At 46.7% G+C, this 25,173-nt stretch overlaps 1 protein-coding gene across 11 annotated transcripts in view; it reads left to right on the plus strand.

Moving 5' to 3' along the window:
* LOC140396152 (contactin-1-like) overlaps nt 1–25,173 on the plus strand; it is a 1,065,645-nt gene that overhangs the window by 666,184 nt on the left and 374,288 nt on the right. For all 11 annotated transcript variants that reach the window (XM_072484363.1, XM_072484362.1, XM_072484364.1 and 8 more), the window contains 2 exons: nt 14,848–15,006; nt 23,142–23,291. In XM_072484363.1, the coding sequence (XP_072340464.1) occupies nt 14,848–15,006; nt 23,142–23,291 (309 nt within the window). The remainder of the gene's footprint in view (nt 1–14,847; nt 15,007–23,141; nt 23,292–25,173) is intronic.

The raw sequence follows: 25,173 nt of genomic DNA on the forward strand, positions 1-25,173 counted from the left end.
TCTTGGTCACATCATAGGGATCCATCATTTCCCATTTATTAAACCAGTAAATCTTTCTGGCTGGTTGTTTTGGACCAGCGAGAGGATCCAGATCTGGAATTTCCCCTCCCAGGGATTGAAATTGTCTCCCACTTTGGTGTTCATTTATAGATTAAGTCGGGAATCTCTGTGTTCCGGGACCATAGCTTCACCTTGTGATTTATCCCTTGACTGAGAACCAGCAACCAGTGGCTCCTGCAGTTAAATTCCCCACTGTGCTCCAGTGTGAGAGTCTGAGAAGCTTTGTCATTAACTCATAAATACGTGCGCTCTGTGGCACACTCCCCAAAAAGTCGTGTTCAGCACATAACCCACAGCTGGAAGCCCGTTTGATCTTTCAGCAAGATCATAGCTTCGTGCAACAAAAAATTCACAAAGGGCATTTTCAGAAAACCTTTGTGAATATGGTCTGTAGTGGGCAATTGGTGCTGATGTTTCCTTCTGTGTGTTAATTTTAACAGATTCAGCATACTTTGCTCTCAAGGGGCATTTATCTTGCTCTTCAAAAGAACGTTTTTAATTTGTTTTTGGATAGTACATGACACTGGCAAAACTATATTTATTACCCACCCCTTATTACTGTGAGACAGTGGTTGGACTTCTCGTGTGTCTTTTTTATATCACTGACTTGTTTATCTATCTCCGAAGACGTTGATTTATCTTTAGTTTTTTCCAGCCAAAAGTTCCCAGATTTATTAAATTCTTTAGCTGTCGTAGCATTGTACTTGAACTTGTACCAGAACCAGCATACTACTCAAACCCAATTTACACCAGTCTAGGTTAATTCACTTTAGGCAGAAGCAAGAATTCTAATGATGGATTTCCCTTGATGAAAGTGAAAGTCACCATAGCCCCCAAGTACCGTAGGCGGCTCTTCCCTTTTTGAGAGAGCTGACTGGTGGTAATTTAACCTGGCGGTCACCACACCTCAAGCGAGGGGCAAGTTTGAGAATGGATAACCTCAGCCTGTACTGGAATTGAACCTGCACTGTTGGCGTTGCTCTGCATCACGAACCAGCTGTCCAGCCTACTGAGCTATCCGACCCCCGGTGATAACACCCCATTGTCTCCACCAGTCATGAGCTCCAGCACAGTTGAGCACTGCAATTGTTGGTTTTCTGCGCAGGATTTTAAGCTGCTGTCAGTTTTTAGTAGCACACAGCAAGATGTTTGAAGCTTTATGGAGACATTTTGAGTCACTATCATCTTGGGAACCCTCTTTATATGATTAGCATGCCAAAAAGGGCAATGAAATTCAAGGATTAATTAAGTTATCGCTTTGGGCAGCATGGTAGCACAAGTGGATAGCACTGTGGCTTCACAGCGCCAGGATCCCAGGTTCGATTCCCCACTGGGTCACTGTCAGTGCGGAGTCTGCACGTTCTCTCCGTGTCAGCGTGGGTTTCCACACCGGGTACTCCAGTTTCCTCCTACAGTCCAAAGATGTGCAGGTTAGGTGGATTGGTCATACTAAATTTCCCTTAGTGTCCAGAAAAAGGTTAGGAGGTGTTTTTGGGTTACGGGCATAGAGTGGAAGTGAGGGCTTAGGTGGGTCGGTGCAGACTCGATGGGCTGAATGGACTCTTTCTGCACTGTATGTTCTATGTTCTATTTAGGGATGGACAACAACTGCTGACCTTGCCAGCGAAGCCCATATCCCATGAAAGAATTAAAAAACTTCAGTGTAAACAGGCAGAATGCTTCACAAGTTCTGAATAGCCTCATAAAGCATCAACATTTTCTTATTACTGTACTGCAAATTTCCCTGTTTATTCACTTGAAGCTCAGACCAGCTCTTAGTGATGTAACTATCTCTTCAGATCAAAGGATTGCTGGTGAAAAGCTATCAACACCTTTGAGACACAGCTGACAGAAACTGCAGGCTGTTTACCAGATGAGCTAACAAACTGTGACCATGTGTGACCATTGCCCCACTTCCCACAGCCTTCTGCCACTTCTAGCTTGTAACTTCATCCAGAAGGTCAGTCCTCCTCATTAACCCTTGTGCGAGGCGAAAGACGAGCACGAAGCACAAAGTAAACTTGCGCGTCAGTGGCGCGAGACTTGGCGGGAGGAGCTTTTGAAGGAAGAGAGATGTTCCACGAAGTAAGCCACACCAGAAGGCAGGCATCAAAGCTCGGAACTGAGGAGCCTTTCTGTCAGTGAAATATGTCTTTCAGTCAGGCAGGCTTTTCACAGACCTGAAAGGAATCAGCGTGGAGTCCATTAAGTACACCCCTGAAGTCTTCCTCAAGCAACCGTTGACAGACAAGTGAAAAACAAGAGTCCAAATGTACTGTGAGCTGGAAAGAGGAAAGCTTCAGGGGGAGACTATTTTACGATAACCTTTCAGTCTGGAAACAAACAGGTGCAGTGACCCACAACGAGACTGAATACTTAAAGTGAGAGCAAGACTGTCGGTTAGATAAATCAATAACTAAAGCTAGGCAAGGTGACATTCTGTAACGTATAAAACAGTAAGAAGTGGGGCATTCCCGTCTAATTTTACACAATGATATATTATCTATATTGGGTAATTTGTTGCCCAAAGCAAGAGACAAATATCTACTAGCTATAATGTGAGCAGCATTTTATGAGGAGGTGCCTTTTCTCAGGTGTTTGTGTGGTTCTGCTTACTTGATCCCATGTTTCACTTTCACAGGTGGCTAACATGCAGCCAGCTCTGGCTGTCCAAATACCTGTGGGCCTCAACCCTGAGTATTATGTGTGTCACTCCCCTCCCCCACACCCCTCCCTCAACTGCCGTGCCCCTTCCAGAAATACTCCAGTGTGGGTGTGATGTGATTGTTACTTATTACTGCTGATTGGCCAAGGCATTGCCATGGGGAATGGATCAGGGAATGGCTGTCCCCCACGCATTTGTTCCTTTGAAAAAAGCACAATGCGTGGACATGCTCCTTCTGTCTACAAAGGACTGTTTCTGAATAGATGTGAATCTAGCACGCGGAAGTGAGTCACACTTGGAGTCCGACTGCTAATCTTAAATTGGTTTTCAATGTAATCCTTAGCACAATTAGGATTGTTTAGCAAGTGCTGTCCAATTGCAGAATCGCATTTTGAGTGGATTTCATAAAGCAAATCCAGGCATGTCATTGATGCCAAAATTTCAAATGCCAGGTGCCATTTGGAAGTAAGAAGGCAAGGTTTATATGACTTTTCTGCCAGTACTACGGATGCAAGTTAGCAGGGAAGCCCTTTTTTTGCGAACAGTATAAATGGATTGGATGGGCTATTAGATGAGGGACGAAGGGATTGAAAGATAAGGGGGGGGATTCTCCATCCTGCCAGCCCCATTTTCCACCTTGGAGTTCCAGCAGTCGGCCAATGGGGTTTTCCATTTTTGGCCACCCCACTCCGTCGGGAAACGAGCGGGCGGAGGAGCCCGCCAACAGAGAATCCCGCCCATGGTGTGAAAATGGTTGAGGAGCGCTGTTCTTAATAGAAAGGTGGAGAATTGGGCGTAATTGCCTTTTCCTGTTTCTCAGGCTTGTATCTAACATTCACCAAGTATGAAAGAAGCAGCAGACTTATATTATGATCACTTCCTAACCCCACATATTTAAGATTTTCACTTCAGGGAAGCTCTTTTGCTGATTTTATTGGTGTTTCATTCTTCCATTTAAATCTGATCGTCTCTTGTGGTCCAGAGTTTGCTTGGCAGCACATGACTTTCATTGAGGATTATATAAGTAAATTTGAGGTTCAGAACGATTAAAAATAAACCAACAAACTCACTAATGTAGACCAGATTTCGCTGGGTCGAATTCTACAGTCATTATAACACCGTGGAATCTTAAATAAGTACTGTACTGCTATTTAAAAGCTTAACTGCAATAACAGTGACTTAATGAAATGGCCCAGACGGAAGTGCAGGTGCCAGACTCGGTGGAGTATAATGGGAAGATAGTAGTGTTGGGAAATGCCTGTATTAAAGGATTTGGTTCTCGTGAGAATAGGATTCTTGTAATATGTAGCCTGGGATATTCTGTCCCTGTGAGAGTGGGGATCCCACACTGTGTTCAGAGAAGTACTGTGCCTTGTGAAAGAGGAAGTCATGACATGTATTTAATTTATCTGCAAAAGGGATGATGATGAATAAGAAAAGTGTTTTAATTGCAACGTGCAGTGCTTGTGGAAAGGTGTGGGCAACATCCTTGTGGCTAAATTTCCAAGTATAGAAACACTGCATTCAGAACTACTGGGCTGGATTATGCAGTCGAAAGAACATAAAAAGCAAATTACTGCGGATGCTGGAATCACCAGCAGAAACAGAAAATGGTGGACAACCACAGCAGGTCGGGCAGCATCTGTGGAGAGAGAAGGGAGCAAACGTTTTGAGTTTGGATGAGTCTTTGTCAGAGATGGAAAAAGGAAGGACAGTCTGGCCAATAATGGTCACTGTTATTCAGGCAAGGAGCAGCTCGAGGAAATCACAAATATGCAGTTACACACACAAACCTGAGCTATGCTGGTTCTCCTGAAGCAATATGATAATGGTATCTCGTAGTGTAAGGTGCTTCTTTAGATACATTGAAGAGTGTGCTGGATTTAACGGAAAAAGTTAGGGCTTGTCCATTCCAATCTAAATGTCTCGTTCACAGTATGATAAGCCATGAAAGAACAACACTGGCGCTGAAAATCATCTTTTCAAAGCATGATTGTGACCACAATTCTGTGACTTTCACTTTAGTAATGGAGAGGGATAGGTACGTGCAACAGGGCAAGGTTTACAATTGGGGGAAGGGTAAATACGATGTTGTCAGACAAGAATTGAAGTGCATAAGTTGGGAACATAGGCTGGCAGGGAAGGACACAAATGAAATGTGGAACTTGTTCAAGGAACAGGTGCTACGTGTCCTTGATATGTATGTCCCTGTCAGGCAGGGAAGAGATGGTCGAGTGAGGGAACCATGGTTGACAAGAGAGGTTGAATGTCTTGTTAAGAGGAAAAAGGTGACTTATGTAAGGCTGAGGAAACAAGGTTCAGACAGGGCATTGGAGGGATACAAGATAGCCAGGAAGGAACTGAAGAAAGGGATTAGGAGAGCTAAGAGAGGGCATGAACAATCTTTGGCGGGTAGGATCAAGGAAAACCCCAAGGCCTTTTACACATATGTGAGAAATATGAGAATGACTAGAGCGAGGGTAGGTCCGATCAAGGACAGTAGCGGGAGATTGTGTATTGAGTCTGAAGAGATAGGAGAGGTCTTGAACGAGTACTTTTCTTCTGTATTTACAAATGAGAGGGGCGATATTGTTGGAGAGGACAGTGTGAAACAGATTGGTAAGCTCGAGGAAATACTTGTTAGGAAGGAAGATGTGTTGGGCATTTTGAAAAACTTGAGGATAGACAAGTCCCCCGGGCCTGACGGGATATATCCAAGGATTCTATGGGAAGCAAGAGATGAAATTGCAGAGCCGTTGGCAATGATCTTTTCGTCCTCACTGTCAACAGGGGTGGTACCAGGGGATTGGAGAGTGGCGAATGTCGTGCCCCTGTTCAAAAAAGGGACTAGGGATAACCCTGGGAATTACAGGCCAGTTAGTCTTACTTCGGTGGTAGGCAAAGTAATGGAAAGGGTACTGAAGGATAGGATTTCTGAGCATCTGGAAAGACACTGCTTGATTAGGGATAGTCAGCACGGATTTGTGAGGGGTAGGTCTTGCCTTACAAATCTTATTGAATTCTTTGAGGAGGTGACCAAGCATGTGGATGAAGGTAAAGCAGTGGATGTAGTGTACATGGATTTTAGTAAGGCATTTGATAAAGTTCCCCATGGTAGGCTTATGCAGAAAGTAAGGAGGCATGGGATAGTGGGAAATTTGGCCAGTTGGATAACGAACTGGCTCACCGATAGAAGTCAGAGAGTGGTGGTGGATGGCAAATATTCAGCCTGGATCCCAGTTACCAGTGGCGTACCGCAGGGATCAGTTCTGGGTCCTCTGCTGTTTGTGATTTTCATTAATGACTTGGATGAGGGAGTTGAAGGGTGGGTCAGTAAATTTGCAGATGATACGAAGATTGGTGGAGTTGTGGATAGTAAGGAGGGCTGTTGTCGGCTGCAAAGAGACATAGATAGGATGCAGAGCTGGGCTGAGAAGTGGCAGATGGAGTTTAACCCTGAAAAGTGTGAGGTTGTCCATTTTGGAAGGACAAATATGAATGCGGAATACAGGGTTAACGGTAGAGTTCTTGGCAATGTGGAGGAGATCTTGGGGTCTATGTTCATACATCTTTGAAAGTTGCCACTCAAGTGGATAGAGCTGTGAAGAAGGCCTATGGTGTGCTCGCGTTCATTAACAGAGGGATTGAATTTAAGAGCCGTGAGGTGATGATGCAGCTGTACAAAACTTTGGTAAGGCCACATTTGGAGTACTGTGTACAGTTCTGGTCGCCTCATTTTAGGAAGGATGTGGAAGCTTTGGAAAAGGTGCAAAGAAGATTTACCAGGATGTTGTCTGGAATGGAGAGTAGGTCTTACGAGGAAAGGTTGAGGGTGCTAGGCCTTTTCTCATTAGAACGGAGAAGGATGAGGGGCGACTTGATAGAGGTTTATAAGATGATCAGGGGAATAGATAGAGTAGACAGTCAGAGACTTTTTCCCCGGGTGGAACAAACCATTACAAGGGGACATAAATTTAAGGTGAAAGGTGGAAGATATAGGAGGGATATCAGAGGTAGGTTCTTTACCCAGAGAGTAGTGGGGGCATGGAATGCACTGCCTGTGGAAGTAGTTGAGTCGGAAACATTAGGGACCTTCAAGCAGCTATTGGATAGGTACATGGATTACGGTTAAATGATATAGTGTAGATTTATTTGTTCTCAAGGGCAGCACGGTAGCATTGTGGATAGCACAATTGCTTCACAGCTCCAGGGTCCCAGGTTCGATTCCGGCTTGGGTCACTGACTGTGCGGAGTCTGCACGTCCTCCCCGTGTCTGCGTGGGTTTCCTCCGGGTGCTCCGGTTTCCTCCCACAATCCAAAGATGTACAGGTTAGGTGAATTGGCCAATGATAAATTGCCCTTAATGTCCAAATTGCCCTTGGTGTTGGGTGAAGGTGTTGAGTTTGGGTAGGGTGCTCTTTCCAAGAGCCGGTGCAGACTCAAAGGGCCGAATGGCCTCCTTCTGCACTGTAAATTCAATGATAATCTACGATTAATCTAGGACAAAGGTTCGGCACAACATCGTGGGCCGAAGGGCCTGTTCTGTGCTGTATTTTCTATGTTCTATGTTCTATGAGGCCTCACTCCTTTAGATTTTAATTATGTTGGAAATATTCCAAAATTCACACATGTCAAAACTTTCAATCTCTTTTATCTACCTCTGTTTATCCTATGTTTATTTTCCTTTACTTCCTGTAAAGATTTGTTAGTGAATTAGATCAGCACGGTGGCATCAGTGGTTAGCACTGTTGCCTCACAGCTCCAAGGACCCTGGTTCAATTCCGGCCATGGGTGACTGTGTGGAGTTTACATGTTCTCCCCGTGTCTGGGTGGATTTCCTGGGTGCTCCTGTTACCTCCCACAGTCCAAAGATGTGCAGGTTAGGTTGATTGGCCATCAATTGTTCAAAAGGTTCGGTGAGGTTACGGGAAGGGGTGGGAGTGTGGGCATGCTAGGTGTGCTTCTTTCTAGGTTCGGTGCAGACCCGATGGGCCGAATGGCCTATTTCTGCACTGTAGGGATTCTATGCTTCTATTCTATTCTAATTGACTGTTGCAGCTTATAATAATAACCTTTTATTATCACAAGTATGAAGTTACTGTGAAAAGCCCCTAGTCACCAAATTCTGCTGCCTGTTCAGGTAAACTGGTACGGGAATTGAACCCGCGCTGCTGGCCTTGTTCTGCATCACAAATCAGCTGTGTAGCCAATTGAGCTAAACCAGCCCTGTACTTGCATACCAGCAAGTGGGGTTTGAGGTTGAACCAGATGAAACGAATAGTCGAGAGGAACAAAATGTATTTTTGGTGTTAATGTAGAATGTAGAATACCTCATTTGGGGGAGGGGAGGGGTGGGTAGGATTGTGTGAGCTCGCATTAATGTAACTGCTAAGCTGGTGCATCCTTGGCAGTAAGTGGAAAGTCCCAGTTTCTGTGTTGCTAGAACTGTGGGCCATTCAAAACTCCCTCACTGTACCTCCAGTGTAATTGGAAAACCACTGCTGCAGACACCATTCATGTGCAAAATGGCACATGGCTAATGACAGGTTTGCAAGGAGATGGCGCATATGTTATGAGTCAAGGAACAGCTGTTCTCCAAATTGGGTGCCTTAGCCACTTAAAAGCACTAAAATATAAGAAGATTGACTTAAAATGGACTCCCAGCGCCGGGACCGCGACTGGAATGTGGGAAGAACATAACATGGCCTGGGGTTTCTGCTCGGGTGCACTGTCTTGTTGCAATTTCCCCCAAATTGATTAAATCAGCACAAAAGATCGTGGAACTTCTAAGAGCACTTAACGTCCAGCAATTATTTGCATTGCTTTAATAAGGATTGCGTGAGAAGCTAGCCCTGGCCACGAAACCAGCCACGTTTTCAGAATGAACGAATTACCACTGGGTGTTTCCACTCATTGGAATCATTTTGGGACATTTGAAAAGGCTCTAAAAATTAACTTTTTTTCTTGCGGAACGAAGGATCTTTATGGGCAAACGTTTGAATATAATTTGCTTCAATCCATTACGAAACTGACTGCAGTGCCCCAATGCAACCAGTAAATGATTCCATGTTGTTATGTTTTTCCATTATTTTCAGGTTATTCATATGCGCTGGCAAAACACTGCGATTAAATTGCAAATTTTGTTTGTTGTGAATCCAGTTTCCGCTGTAGGAGTCAAAGTACAAAAAAGTTACCCCCTAAACTTGTCAAGGACCATTTTCAAAGCAAATTTTGAAAATAAACATTACATTCACCGCGCTGCCTGATTTCACTGGTTCATGGCCGATTTCGCGTTCGGTGATATATTTGAGTGAAACCTAAAATGTAAGCTTTGGGATTTGGTCTCAAAGTGGAAATTCTACCCCATTTGTGTTTTGCCATGTCGCACTCACCTCATGGGTTGGACTGCTAGGCTCGCCATATTTAGCGCTCAGGGTTAAATTTTAGATTCAGCTGATTTTGCAGCCCATTCCAAAATGGGTTTCAGATTTTCCTGTTGGGCCTGACTCCGAATACTGGTAGCCTTTGATTACGATGGTGAAAAGGTGGCCATTCATTATGAAAATAAGGTTCATCAGCAATAACCGTAATGCAAATTGTCACATGGCCCTGTGCAACAAAATAAATCGCAGGACGAGGTAGGAGTAGGCTTCAGAGACCCCCACCCCTGCCAAGAATTCTCAGTGAACAGCAGGAAGATCATTTGGTGTCCTGTTAACATTTGTCCAGGGAGAAACACCACCAAAACAGACAAACTGGTTACTCACTCATTTGCTGATTGCGGCTCCTTGCTGTGTGCTGGCCACTGCATCCATTTGCTGTATGACCAGTTAAAGTTTGTGTTCAGCAATTCTCGAGGATAGCTTCTGTACCGGGGAAAAATATTCGAAAACTCCTTATCCCAGATGCGTAAACTGCCACGGGTCAGCACCTTTTAATAACAGTAATCTTTATTGTCACAAGTAGGCTTACATACATTAACACTGCAATGAATTGACTGTGAAAATCCCCTAGTCGCCACACTCCGGCACCTGTTCAGGTACACAGAGGGAGAATTCAGAATGTCCAAGTTATCTAACAGCATGTCTTTTGGGACTTGTGGAAGGAAACCGGAGCACCCGGAGGAAACCCATGCAGACACGGGTATAACGTGCAGACTCCGCACAGTTACCCAAGCCGGGAATCGAACCTGGGACCATGGTACTGTGAATCCATAGTGCTAACCACTATGCTACCATGCTGCCTCCTGTCTCCTCCATGGAGACAGCACCCTCACCATACCCAAAAGGGCCATTGACTTCAGCCTGGAGTGATCCAGCTTCGGATCCAACACATAGTTAAAATCCACCCCCCCACTTAAAATCCACTTAAAATAAATTGGCGTGTATTTTATTCCAATATTGTGCCCAGCAACCGGTCCATAAATTTGACATCATCCCAATTCAGGGCATAAGCGTTCACTAACCATGGCCTTCCCCTCCAGTGTATCCGTAACCATCACTAACAACCCCCTTGGTCGGCCAGAACCATTGTTGCCTGAAAACAACCCTCTTGCTGACCAGAATCGTCTCTCCCCGAGCTCTACTGTTAAATCCTGAGTGGAAAACCTGGTCGCCTGCAGCCTGGTCTGGTCCCGTACCCACAGGTGAGTTTCTTGTAGGAACACCCCAAAACTAAGTGGGCAAAAACTCTTGCCCTATTGACAGGCCCCTATATGCCCCACATGTTCCAACCCCACCTCTGGGGTGAGACAAAAGAGAATCCCTGGTCACTGTTAGTTCTCCCCCTCTCTCCAAGGCTCGCAGACTTCCTGCCACCTCACCCAACCCCATTCTCCCACTAACCAAACAAATAGCGAGCCCCACCCAACCTGGCCCAACGAGTCACAGCCTCTACCCGCACTCCACTCCCGTTCACTAGCCACTTCTTCCATTTCCTGGTAGTGAGATGGCCCCCACCCAGCCTTCCCCTTCGAAACCCCCCTAAAATAAAACAACAACCACCTAATCTCTCCTACCCCACTCCCCCACCACCAAAATGCCCAATCCCAGACACTAACACACTCCTCTCCCCTCCAAGAAACATGTCAGTCCTCCTTCTGATGGCCCCAACCTTCAAGAACACAAGAACATCACAAAAAGAGGCATAAAAACACTGTATATACACCCCACAAAGACCCCAAAAGTCCTTCTCGGACCGTACCCAGCTTCTTCTCTCTAATGAAGGCCTCCGCCGGATCCGATGTGTCGAAGAAGTGATTTTTTTCAAACCAGTATGACCCACAGTCAGACCGAGTACATCATCCCGAAACGGACCTTTTACTATAAAACAACACCTTTGCATTGTTGAAGGCCGCACATCTCTTCGCCAGCTCAGTCCCAATGTCCTGGTATATTCGCACCGTGTTCCCATCCCAGTCAATATTATGGTTCCTTTTTGCCCACTCCAAGACCCTCTCCTTCCTCTGATAATTGCGAAAAGGGATAATTACTGCCCGCGGTGTCTCGTTCGGACTATGGCATCCACCGGGACGCCTGATGAACTCCGGAGAGGTGAACACCTCATCCCCTCCCACGAGTCGAGAAAAAATCTCCAAGAAGTACTGGGTCGGCTTCGATCCCTCCAGGCAGCCCCACCAATCTGAGGTTCAACCGCCTCGATCTGTTTGCAAGATCTTCCACCTTCAGCCTCAGATGTACAGATGCCGGCATTGGACTGGGGTGGGCACAGTAAGAAGTCTTACAACACCAGGTTACGGTTGAACAGGATTGATTCGAATCACTAGCTTTCGGAGCGCAACTCCTTCATCAGGTGAAGGAACTGCGAAAGCTAGTGATTCGAAACAAACCTGTTGGACTTTAACCTGGTGTTGTAAGACTTCAGCCGCAGAGTCTTGTTACTGTCCGCCACGAGCAGCAACTCCGCTTCCAACAAGGCAAAATGCTTCTCATGCTGCGGCAAGGCCTCCTCCACACCCTTGAACATCTCACCTTGTACATTCACCACATTCAAGGTATTTTCTAGTTGTTTACGAATTGGGCCCAGTGCCTCGTCAACAGTGGCTTCAAATGAATCTTTTATCTCCTTGCCCTGCCACTCAAACTGCCTGTTCATCAGCCTGTCGAATTTCTCCAACAACTGCGCCATCACCACAGCCAGCGTGTCTAATGCAATGGGCACGGCAGCCATCTCCCCTCCTTCAAGCTCTTTCAACTGGCCTTTCTTTACATTGGACTTCTTCTTCGGCATGCCTCTATCGGAAAAAGGTTCCCTAAATCCACGAAATGTGTTTGAACATCCCTGAAAAAACGGGAAACCGGATCAAAGACAAAACCGCCTTTCAAGCGTCCTGCTTTCATATGACGTGACTGGAAGTCCCATTCGGAGCACCTCGAAAGGTTTTTACTGTTGGATGAAGAATATTTCAATCTTCTGGACTTGAGGAATGACAACTGCTGAATTTTAGTGTCAAATATCTAACAGATTTTGAGGTAACCAATGACAAGACGTTTAAAAAAAAACAAGCTTTGTTTTATAGAGCACTCCTCTGGGCACTCACGTCTAAAAGCACTTTACTATTAATGAAGTATTTTTTGAAGTGTAGACACGGTTGCAATGTAAAAAACATGGTAGGAAATATTTGCGTAGCAAACCTTTGCAAACAACAATGTGATAATGGCGAGATAACCTGTTGTGATGTTGTTTGAGGATAAATATTGGCCAGGACACCGGGGATAACCCCCCCTCCCCACCTCCCACGACCTGTTCTTCTTTGAAACAGTGTCACCGGAGCAAGCATTAGGGCCTTGGTTAATGTCTCATCTGAAAGATCAGCACCTCCAACAGTGCAGCACTCCCACAGCCCTGCACTGGAGTGTCAGCCTTGAATTTAGGCACTTAAGCCTTGGAATGGGACTTGAACCCAAAGCGTTGTACTGCACAGGGGAAGGTGTTGCCAGGCAAGCCACAATTGGCACTCAGGACCGGTCAGGCAGTGTCCTCAAGTACTGGGCATGTTCTGTTCCAATCTGAGCTTTAAAATGACTAACAAATTGCAGCAGTGTGGCACAATATTAACTGTAGCAGCAGAATATTTAGACTGTCATTCATTTTGCAATGAGGTTCAAGATAATCTCACGGGTGAGATTTACCAGCCGGGTCGCACTCGAACAGGAGCACGACGTGGCCGGTAGATGTCGGGTGAAGCCACCCGTGGGCTTCATGCCAGCCGGTACACTCGTGAGACCTACCCAGGTCTTACAAGGCATCAAGATCAACATCCTGCCCACAATGGGTGTGACCAAGCTCCGCTCGCTTAAGTAGGTCTTAAACCTACTAAGCCTATCACCCGGGACCTACCGGCTTCCTGGCATCTAATGACCTCCCCAGGGAAGCCTCTGCCAGGCGCCATTCAGTACTGATCCACACATACGTGCACCAGGCGGAAAGGCACCAGGGGAGGGGCCATTGGAGGCCCCAGGGTATTCAGGGTGTCCTCTGGCCCACTGCCGGAAATGAAATGAATGAAAATCACTTATTTGCTATAACCAGCAGCTTTTGATTTGACATTAACACAAATGGGTAAGTAGGCTTCAAATGAAGTTACTGTGAAAAGCCCCTAGTCGCCACATTCCGGCGCCTGTTCGTGGAGGCTGGTACGGGAATTGAACCGTGCTGCTGGCCTGCCTTGGTCTGCTTTCAAAGCCAGCGATTTAGCCCTGTGCTAAACCAGCCCCTGGAACATGGGCACCTTGGTACTGCCAAGGTGCCTGAGTGGCACTGCCCCAAGCTGTCAGGGGCACTGCCAGGGTGGTAGGGCAAGGGTGTCCGGATGCCAGGGTGGCACTGCCAAGCATGCACATGAAAGGAGGGGGTTACAAAGAGTGGGGGGGGGGGGTAAAGGGCCGATAAGAACGGGCCCATTGGAGGTTGGGGGGGTGATGGGTGGTGGTCCTGGAAAGGGGAGGGCTGTAATGGTGTGTGGGGGGCCTGAAGAGGGGGCACTCTGGGACCACATAGCGGGGTGTCCTCACTGAGGGGTGGGGGGTGTGGGGGACCCAGAAGCTCATTTAGAGATCGTGGCACCATTTCTGAGGAACAAGTCTGATTGGCAATAAAGTAAAGCTCTCCAGTAATAAAAATAATTCTAAGAATGGGCTAAACTTGTGAGAAACTCCCCAGGGCCCAGTAAAGTGACTAAGTGTCGTTAGATAGTGGTGGGGGAACCTCCAGCAAAACTCGCCACATATGACACGAAGAAACCTTAGGCCGTGCCCATTGTGACTGCGCTGTACTAACTAAAAAAAGATAAAACCCTCATTTTTGAGATTGAGCTGTTATGGGCAGGTAACACTTACACTGCTGCATTCATAGGTGTGTTCACAGTTTATTGTTCCTTTTAGATGTGGGGGAACTGCCTGGATACTGCATAGACCTTTTGTCAAGTCGGGTAATAGCATGGAGTTGAAATCTTTTTGGAGCTTTGATGAAATCTCCTCCATCCCTATGTCTCAGCATATACCACAGCTCTTTGATTCTCTCATCTCCATCATTCCGCCATTAAGGTTGGAGCCCTCACCTTATTAAAGCTCTTTACCTCTTTACCTCTCCTCTGCATGCTTCTTTAAACCTGCCTTGAGCCACCTTTCTTAACTTTTCCCTCCTCTTTCCTAGCTGATATCCACTTCTTCTGTAAAGCACGTTGAAACCTTCTCTTACAGAAAGTTATATAAAGGGATTTTTTTTAATCAAACAGAGTTAGAACTCTTCATTCAGTCTGTGCCATAACGAGAGTTTCAATTATTTGCTCCACGCCGAATTTTACTGTGTTTGTCAATTCTGACAACTTATTAACCCTGGTTTGAATCAGCTTACCATACATCAAATACCTCAGTCAGAATTTCTTAAAATGAACCTGCGTCATGGAGGATGAACAGAAATCATTCTCACATTTTTGGAGTGTTTTGGGTTTAATGTCGTTTTAGAGTGACCTTTTTTATGAGCTGCCGTTTGTCTTTATTAATTGGTGAGAAGAATATTTATTGACGGTATTTCTTTCACGGAAAACTGCAATGTCTGTTCTGCGCTTTGTGTGACTCAAACTTCATTTATCGTTTTTCCAGGTCCACCGGGACCTCCTGGAGGGGTAAGAGTTGAAAATGCCGGAGACACGTTTGTGACATTGTCCTGGAGTCGAGGTACAGACAATCACAGCCCAATCTCCAAGTATACCATTCGGCAGAAGATTTTTGATTTGGATGGATGGAAAGAGGCCAAAACAGGTCAGTCATTACCCACTGTTAAAAGGGGCTTGGTTGAACAACAAAAACATGGTAATAGGGCCGGTTGCATTGGCCTCTGTTTCTTCTATTAGTCATATTCTATGTGCCAAGATTCATAGAATCCTTACAGTGCAGAAGGAGGCCATTTAGCCCATCGAGTCTGCCCCGACCTCCGAAAGAGCACTCTACCTCGGCCAGTCCCTGTAACCCCAACTAACCACTGTTCCACCACGAGGTGTTGAGAACCAGTTCACCAAAGCAGTATTTTTGATGTGGTCCTTCCCAATGCATCTCCTGCTCTTTTCTTTCCAGTCTAAGCATTCTTTCCCATGGGGCTGGTTTAGCACAGTGGGCTAAACAGCTGGCTTGTAATGCAGAACAAGGCCAGCAACGCGGGTTCAATTCCCGTACCGGCCTCCCCAAACCGGCGCCGGAATGTGGCGACTAGGGGCTTTTCAGAGTAACTTCATTGAAGCCACTTGTGACAATAAGCGATGATTATTATTATTATAAAGCAACTCTGTGAAGCACCTTCAAATATTTTCTTTGTAAACAGTGCTATAAAGGGTCATAATGCTAAATTAGCAGTAGGTAAGGTATTATTGCTCTCCCAAGATCTGTCCTCAAATGATGTCCTAGCTAGCCACCTTTTACCAGGGATTGTAGTAATCAAAACCAGGAACCTCTTCAAAGGTTTTCTTCTCTGCATGGGGATAAAGAGTTCAATTGTAATGTTATCTCAGTCCAGGCTGGGGTTACCCAAAGTAGGATTGACCAGGAACTGAACCAAACGTCATAGTTGATATGCATCAGCTACTTCCTGCCTTCACTGGTTAACTCTGTTTTCGTTAACAGATTGGTAGCTGCCATAAGCATATACTTCCCCCAGAAAGTTTCCCTGTGACTAGCGAGAGCAAACTGACGCCACAGAGTGAATACTTACAGGACTGTAATGTTCATCACATGGAGCAAAGATTGCTCACTCTTAATTTTAAGTGAATTCAAGCCTTCGATACCCACCCAACTTGCAAGCTACATTGCAATCATTCAGAGCAGCTTGTGCAAAAACATATATTTGAACTGTGTTTGTGTGGAGTGTGTGGGGGATTTTTGCATGCCTTCACTGTTGCTTTCCCTCCAACATTCCACATGGGCCATGTACACTGACTGAAGGACAATACAGAAGGTAGACATGTCTGGCACAATGATGACTGCAAAACATGCTTACCTATGGGGTGCATTGTCTTAACCACACACCAAGTACCTCCCAAGACAATGGGCAGGGTGCCAGAGTAACGCAAGCTGCAGCTGATGAATTAGCTGTCTTTTAAATTGGGGCAGGTTTGAGTGACAAAGGAGCTTCTTTCTCAAGGGGGTCCCATTTTAATTGGGATGCTGCAGCATTGAAAGAGGTTAGCACAGGTCTCCCAAGCAGTTCTGGAGAAAATCACAGCTGCTTCAAGAGTCATGTGTTCTCAGGATGAGGGCAACATTGGCAAAGTCTCGCTTATTGCCGATTGTGATGCCTTCCCTTTGACTTCAAGCCTGCCCTCATTCAGATTGTGTTATGGAGCGATTGCTGATACTCTTCAGAAGGACATTAAAATGAGTGAAACAATTGAGCTTCTATATCTGTTTCCTCATGCCAGATCCATTTGATTGCGTTTCACCTCTGGTCACAATGGGATGTGAACATGCGACCTCTAAGCTGTTCGTCCACCACCAGAACCACTCCTTTATCTTGGGTACCTTGTTTTGTGTATCATCCCATTTCCTTGTTCAATGGATGGATGATTCACAGGGCCTCATTTCTCACATGTACAGGAATTGCAATGTCCCATTGAGGTGTGCAGATGTAAAAGTGTCGTCACCGAATTCACAAATCATCAACATGAAGAGAAACAAGGTTCAATTCTGTTTGATTCAATTGGTCCAACAATCTAATACCATACAATTCTGCGTGCCAGCCTGCATGCACTCCTTTATTCATTGAGCCCCTGCTCTTGAAGCTCCGAGAAGCAATTTCCTTTGGTGACGGAGTCAGGAGCGAAGGGGAACAATCATAAAATGAGTGTCATAACATACACCAGTATATCATGGTGCAGACACACACACTGATGAACACACAGTGGGACCAATCAACACACACATCACCGCAGCCAATTACCAGTTAGAGCACACGCACTATAAAGACAGAGGGCATCAGAGTTCCCGCTCATTCGAGCTGCAGCTTCCTAGAGGACAGAGCTCACAGCCTGCAGCACAGACATTCACCATGTGCTGAGTGCATCGACTGGTTAGGACAAGGCAAAGGTCTTTAGTTAAAGCTAGTATTGCGTTAACCCACAGTGAGAGTATGTTAAACTGTTAATGACTCAATAAAATAGTGTTGCACTATTTCAAGTGTTGGTGACCTGTATGTGTTCCACGGATCCAGAGCGCCCAACACAACAATGAGCAGCAGACCTTTCAGAAGTGAATTTAAGAAGCACTTTTTCGTGTAAAGAGTAGCAAACATCGGGAGCTCTCTCTCCATAGAAAGACTGTGGCCAGTCAGTCAATTGAAATTTTCAAAACTGAGATTGATTTTTCTTGGTTAGCCAAGGATATCACGGGTTCTGTACCAAGAATGGAATAACGGAGCCAAGGTGCAGATCAGCTATGGTCTAACTGAATGGCGGTATCAAGCTTGAGGGGCTGAATGGCCTGCTCCAGTTTCTTTTGTCGCAATCACCAACTCTCGTGTGAGCTTGGGCACTAATTCCCAGTGGGAAATGTGACCGTGGTGTACAAGGGATGGAGAAAGTAGTGTGATATCCTTTGCATGACTCTTAACCGGGGGATCTCACTACCTCCTCACCCCGTGCTTTCTTCTCAATGAGACCAAACAAATTACGGATTTAATTTCCCCTTTACGTGGAAAACCTTTATTAACCCACTCAGCAGTAGTTTATGGTGACCACACCGGGTGCTTATTGAGAGCCATGTGCAGGAGCTCATCCATGGGAGATCGGTTCAGTGAGCGAATTCTCCACACGACTTCTAGGCCCCAATCTAACGTCCGTGTCGCGCCCAAAGCGGATCGAGACGAGCCGGTTAGATAGCGGGAAAGGCCAAAATCGAGATTCGCTATCTAACCAGCCCAGTCCCGATGGCGAGTTTGAGATCTCGCCCAAAGATGGCGAGAAAATTGTAAACCAAGTTGCATTCATTTCAATCTCATCAGCGAGATTGAAGACAAATCTAACTGCCTTCCGGGATCTAACCGGATCCCCAGCGAGAAATCACACCAGCAAAGTCTGCTACTCCTTTTCAAAAAGGTGAAGCTGGTGCAATGGCTGCTGAGGGGAACTGAGGAGGCATTTCCACTCGCGGATATGCAGTTCAAGGACACTGGAGAGGCTGCCCCAGTGCTCAGGGTGGCGGGTGGTGAACTGCTCAGGAGGGTGGGTGGGGGTTGGTCTTGGTCGGGGGGGCTGAAGCCTTCCATGACAGGTGTCGCCCCAGGGCCGGGGGAGGGGAGCGGAGGGCAATAAGGGGTGGGGGTGCAGGCAGGCCCGCTGTGGAAATTAACGTGACAGAGGTCTCGTAAGTATCAGATGTAACATGTTTTAATCGTGCACACAATTTCCATTTCCCCTAGATACAGATAGTGACCCCACTCAGTGCCCTCCAGTGCCCACTCAACTCTCCTCAATCTTCTTCAACTACATGGTCTGGTGTGTCCCCAAGATGCACATCAGAGGTGGAAGCAGTCTGCTGCTTTCCACGCCCCAGGTGGATTTTCTCTGGAGGGCCTGGAGCCGAAGGGCCCTGGCCGACTTGCCAGTGTCACCGGCATGGCACAGCCACCCTCTTCTGCCTGCTAACAGTAAGATGTGCCAGTGTCAGGAGTTGGGGGGAGGAATTCGGAAGAACTGGAAGCCGCCACCGTCTCCCTGGTGGAAGGCCGAGGGTTGGCCTCAGTGCTTTCTCCTTCCTGATGGTGCTCGCTGGGCTGTGGGGGACTGGAAGGGCAGCTGGAGTGAGCTCCAGAGGCCTCTGGGCCATCTGGTGCTGCAGGTCCTGGAGGCACCCCATTTTTGCAGCATGGTGTCGACGCCCTCAGCGATGCTCCTCAGTGACTGGGACATGCTCTGCAGTACCTGTCGAGGCACTCGGCCATAGTCGTCACTGACTTGAGCCATGCCTTGGACTCCACCACTCATGGTGCAGACATCGTGCACCAGGCTCCACTGCGGTCGCCAGCCTAGCAGTGTTGGCCTCGGTGCCACGTAATGCCGGCGGCATCTCCTGCACCCGTAGCCTTTGGGACTCCTCTAATCAGATATTGACTCGCTGGAGTGTCGCTGACATTCCCCCTCTAAATCTCACGGCCACACCCTCCCGACTGATTGAGCTCTGGGATAGCCTGGTCCAGAGGTTCAGCATCTGACTGGGACTCAGCTGAGTCCTGGGGTCCTGCAGACCTCCGACTGCTGCCCCTTCCTGGATGTTCCTGCCTTCACCTGATGTGCATCAGCAAATGTGTGGTGCTCACCAGATTGTGCTCCAGAAAGCTGTCCACTAATATTGCCCACTGAGGTGTGTGTCTCTGCGCTGGCGGAAGCTGCCGATGAAAGCTGTGGCACATCCATGGTGGTTTCCTTTGAACAATTCGCCTGAGGCAGGTCATCTGGGCGGTGGCAGTGGATCCTCACATCTGCGACATACGCCAACCTCACAGTCGGTGACTGCCCTGACCTCTGTTGCACCCGCGATCTTCAGGGCCCGTTCCTCATGTCGGGTGAGGACTCCCAAGGGTGTGCCATCGCAAGGAGCATCTGGTGCTCTTGACAGATGGAGCAGTGTTGAGCCAACGGCTCGATATCCGTGCCCAAACCCGGCCACCAGACATAATACCCAGCCAGCATCATCATTTTGGACATTCCTGGGTGCCTGTTGTGAAAGTCGTTTAACGCTATTTCGGGACCCTTCCCTAGAGCAGCAACCCTCGTGCCCCACAGAAGGATACCATCTTCTAAGGTCAGTTCCGAGGACTTTGAGGAGAAAGTCTTCAACTCGGCAGGTAGCCGTTGATGCTGCCCACCATATCGCACTCCGGCAAGGACGAGGTCTGTTTGCATCCAGTCACGAAGACATGGTGTCGTGATGGGCAAGGAGTCCATAAAATTCAGGACAACAAACACTTGGTCCGCCGTAGGGGGGGTTTGCTGACTAGGTCCAAAGAGGGAGATGGCTCAACTCATCGGCATGTGTGATTTAGGTTCCTGGGTGGTGCTCAAAAGAGTACTCATAAGTAGCCGGTAACAAGGTGCAGCGCTGAATCCTTGCAGGAGCAATTGATGGGATCACTCTGCCTTCGTGGAGAAGCCCAACAGCGGCTTGTTTGATTTGATTTGATTTGATTCATTATCACATGTACCGAAGTACAGTGAAAAGTATTTTTCTGTGGCCAAGGGAACGTACACAGTAGACAAAAAAAGATTAATCGACAGAGTACATTGACAGATGGTACATCGACAATCAGTGATTGGTTACAGTGCGGAACAAGGGGCCAAACAAAGCAAATATATGAGCAAGAGCAGCATAGGGCGGCGTGAATAGTGTTCTTACAGGGAACAGATCCGGCCGAGGGGGAGTCGTTGAGGAGTCTAGTAGCTGTGGGGAAGAAGCTGTTCCTATGTCTGGATGTGCAGGTCTTCAGACTTCTGTATCTTCTGCCTGATGGAAGGGTCTGGAAGAGGGCAAAGCCTGGGTGGGAGGGGTCTCTGACAATGCTGTCTGCCTTCCTGAGGCAGCGGGAGGTGTATACAGAATCAATGGGAGGATGGCAAGCTTGTGTGATGCTTTGAGCTGAATTCACCACACTCTGTAGTTTCTTGCGATCTTGGGCTGAGCAGTTGCCACACCAAGCTGTAATGCAGCCGGATAGGATACTCTCTATGGCACATCTGTAGAAGTTTGTGAGAGTCGATGCAGACATGCCGAATTTCATTAACTTCCGTAGGAATTAGAGATGTTGTTGGGCTTTCTTGACTGTTGCATCAATGTGAGTGGACCAGGACAGACTGTTCGTGATGGTGACCCCCAGGAACTTAAAGCTATCAACCATCTCCACTTTGGAGCCATTGATGCAGACGGGGAGTGGGGGGGGGTGATCCACGACAAAAAGAAATGGCGGCCATAGTCATACTGATGCAATTTCTTCACCCCAAATACGACCGTCGACCTTTTTCTATTTCAGCGTACTTATGCTCAGCCACAGCCAGCATCCAGGAGCAAAGGCGATCAGACATTCACGGCAATTGCTCACCTGATGAGACAGGACTGCCCAATCCCATACAGTTTTGCATCACATGTGACAAATAAGGGTTTTGAAGGATCACTTTTTTAAACGCCTCATCCTGGGCCTTGCTCCACACCCAAGGCTGGGGCTTCTTGAGGGGCAGCACGGTAGCACAGTGGATAGCATTGTGGCTTCACAGCGCCAGGGTCCCAGGTTCGATGCCCTGCTGGGTCACTGTATGTGCGGAGTCTGCACGTTCTCCCCGTTTCTGCGTGGGTTTCCTCTGGGTGCTCCGGTTTCCTCCCACAGTCCAAAGACCTGAAGGTTTGATGGTTTCGCCATGCTAAATTGCCCTTAGTATCCAAAACGATTAGGAGGGGTTATTGGGTTATGGGGATAGGATGGAAGTGAGGGTTTAAGTGGGTCGGTGCAGACTCGATGGGCCGAATGGCCACCTTCTGCACTGTATGTTCTATGTAAAAAAAAATGAAGGGGGGGTCAGGGTCCAATTTGGAATGAATTTGCCATAATAATTGATCAATCCAAGAAAATAGCACAGCTCCGTGATGTCTCGTGGGGCGAAGCCAGGTGAATGACTCTCACTTTCTCGGTGGCCGGCGCAGGCTGTCTCGGTTTACCCTATATCCCAGGTGGACGACTTCTTTTTCGTGAAACACACACTTCATGTGCTGCCAGTGGATCCCACACTCAGAAAAACGCTGCAACACCACTTTGACGCTCCGTTAATGCTCCTGGTCCGTGATCACTGTGACTCGCTCGTCATCCATGTAAACCGCAACTCGCGGCAATCCATGCAGGACATTTTCCATTACGCACTGAAAGACTGCGCTCGCTGAGGATACTCCGGAAGGTAGCGAGATGTACTCGTAGAGACACTTGTGCGCATTGATCGTGGCGTACTTCCATGAGGATTTATCGAGCTCCAGCTGTAGATAAACGTTGCTCATGTCTAATTTCATAAATGGGCAGCCACCAGCCACTGTAACATAAAGATTCTGTGTGTATGTATATCTGTGCCCAGTCTTTATTTTTTTTAATGGTTCTATATGAGCCTTAGCTTTGGTACCTTCGGCCAATAATCTTCATCTGATGTCCTCCTCGCCCCTCCATGTTCCTGTTACTCAGTTCTGAGCTCAGGGCATTGGTCCACCTCACTACAAGTATTAAGAAAATACATGTTAAAAAGAAGCTAAGGAGGTTCTTGCAGAATCCCAGAAATACATTAAAGATCAAAATGCCTTACACCTTAGAAAAACTCAAAGCTATATGACCAGAAAATCGATGAATCCCACCTCCTTCCCACAAAGGATAAAGAAGGCATAGTTGGAATCGTATGGAATATTTGAAAGTGGTCACAAAGTTCTGTGGAAGAACTACAATTTGTAAGCAGAAGTGAGAATGAGTGACAATGATGTGATGGAATGATCTCGGTGGAAGGAAGGTCTGGGCATCACAAACAAATCCAATCCTAACCTTTCCAAAACCCACAAAGACACCCTTTCCCATCAGAATCACTGGATATGAGTAAGAATCCTGAGCAACCCCCTCCTCCATATCGATGGTTACTGATGCCATTTATGTTCCTTTGGCTTTTTGAGTTATCTCAGTACAGAAGGTAATACAATGTGAGACTTGGCTCTAGTGCTGAGCTGCTGCTGGATAAATGGAATTGTTGAGGAAAATCCCCTTTAATATTACGCTTTAATATCAGCAAGGAGTTCTTCTTGTGGTTTATGTATGAATATCTCTGGTGTCAGTTGCAAACTTCAAAATGTTTTTTCTCTTGCTCTTTCTCCATCCCTTTCTCTCATTTTTTCCTATTTAGACCCCCAGGATATAGAAGGCAATGTGGAAACAGCAAAGGTTGTCGACTTGATCCCTTGGATGGATTATGAATTCAGTGTAATGGCAACCAATACTCTCGGCATAGGGGAACCCAGTTTGCCATCGGCGAAAATCAGGACAGATGAAGCAGGTGGGGTGCCGGCTGCAGGAATACTTATTTCATATTTTATGTCTTATAATAAATTATTGAGGAAATCATATAGCGTTTTCCAAATGTCATGACCTTTAGCACTGGAAGTTACATATTTTAATACACAGGGCCCTGTTCTTTGCAGACAGAAAGAACATGTATAACAATTGTGCCTGTTTCAGCTAAACAAAATAAGTAACATCCATTCACTGGTTCATTCCTCAGGTCACTGCCTTGACCAATCAGAGCCAAGCTACCTGGTTTAAATTTCAATAAATGCTTGGCAGTTAACTGCCAGTCACCAACAACTAGTGGATTTTCCATGGCAATGCCTCTACCAATCAGAGTTCATTTTCCAACTAATCAGCACTCTGTTCTCATACAGTATAAATTTGTTGATTTCCGTTACATTGTATTCTTGTGAATGTCCTGATCAGTACAAGACAAAAAGCTTTGACAACAAGTATATTTTTTCAGCAATAGTCATGGGGCGTCATTCTCCGCCGGCGGGAGTCGCCATTTTGCCGGCTCCCGGGGGTTTCCCGACGGCGTGGGGCCGCCCCACAATGGGAAACCCCATTGACCGGCCGGTGTTACGGAGACTCCCGCCGGCGGGTCGGGGCAGAAATGTGGCGGGGCGGGATGGAGAATTTCGCTCAAGAGCTTTATTTATTGGGAGAATGTGCACTTGTAACTGTGGTGCTGATATCACACACTCCTGTGGATATGACCTGGAACCCTAACCACTATAATTTCAAATGAGCAACTTTTATCCTCCTCCCCATAAATATTATTGCTTGACTCCCAGCTGATTTCGACATCTGTTGTTCCATTACCAGTATCAACACCTACTATGATATTGTCAGACACCCGTTATGGCAGCTTCCAGGTATAACAGAGTCTGGGTAATAGTAAAGAATCCCAAGCTAGAAGTTGTGGCTGTGAACCGATGTTGTATCATTGATGGTACAGCAAACTCTATTACAGATGCCTCCATTGTGTTCGTTTGTTTCTTGCACAATATTTTTTTGGATTATCCACGAAATCAAACTCATGGAATCCCTACAGTGCAGAATGAGGTCATTTGGCCCATCGTGTCTGCACCAAACTTCCGGAAAAGCACCCTACCTACTCCCACTCCTGCCATATCCCCGCAACCCCACCTAACCTGCACATCTTGGACAATAAGGGAAAATTAAACATGCCCAATCCATCTGACCTGCACATCCCACACTGTGGGAGGTAACTGGAGCACCCGGAGGAAACCCACGCAGACACGAGGAGACCGTACAAACTCCACACAGACAGTGACCCAAGGCTGGAATCGAACCCAGGTCCCTGGCACTGTGAGGCAGCAGTGCTAAGCACTGTGCCACCCATTATTAGTGAAACGGCAATTTAAAGTAAAAATGTAAACAAAATTTGAATCAACAAGTAATTGAAAAGGCCCAACGTTGAATTTAGAGCAATCCGTTTTTTTTTAGCTGCTGCCCACCGTTTATAGTAGATTATGCCAAGAGATATGCAGATAATGCCATTGTTGACCGAGATCCTGCTGCTCTATCCATTTGGTGAGCACAAACCCACGAGATCTCCGGAACTCATTCAATCAATCTTTATTTAACAAGCTCAAATAACTATTACCTGATCTTATAGCACTACAAGATCTAAATCACAAATAAACAATACTTAACTTCCCAAATAAGGTCAGTAATTCAAATTGAGTCACGCTGGCCAGGCGCTAACACATGACTCCAGCTGAAGGTACCCGGGCCTTCAAGCTCAGGGTTCATTGTAGAATTGTTAAATACTTGACTTGAAGCAATTGACCTCTGAAGGGATAACTTTCTGAAGCCCTGCTCACAACATTGAGCCTCGCCGG

The sequence above is a fragment of the Scyliorhinus torazame genome, chromosome 19 (assembly GCF_047496885.1).
Source record: "Scyliorhinus torazame isolate Kashiwa2021f chromosome 19, sScyTor2.1, whole genome shotgun sequence".
Lineage (NCBI taxonomy): Eukaryota > Metazoa > Chordata > Chondrichthyes > Carcharhiniformes > Scyliorhinidae > Scyliorhinus > Scyliorhinus torazame.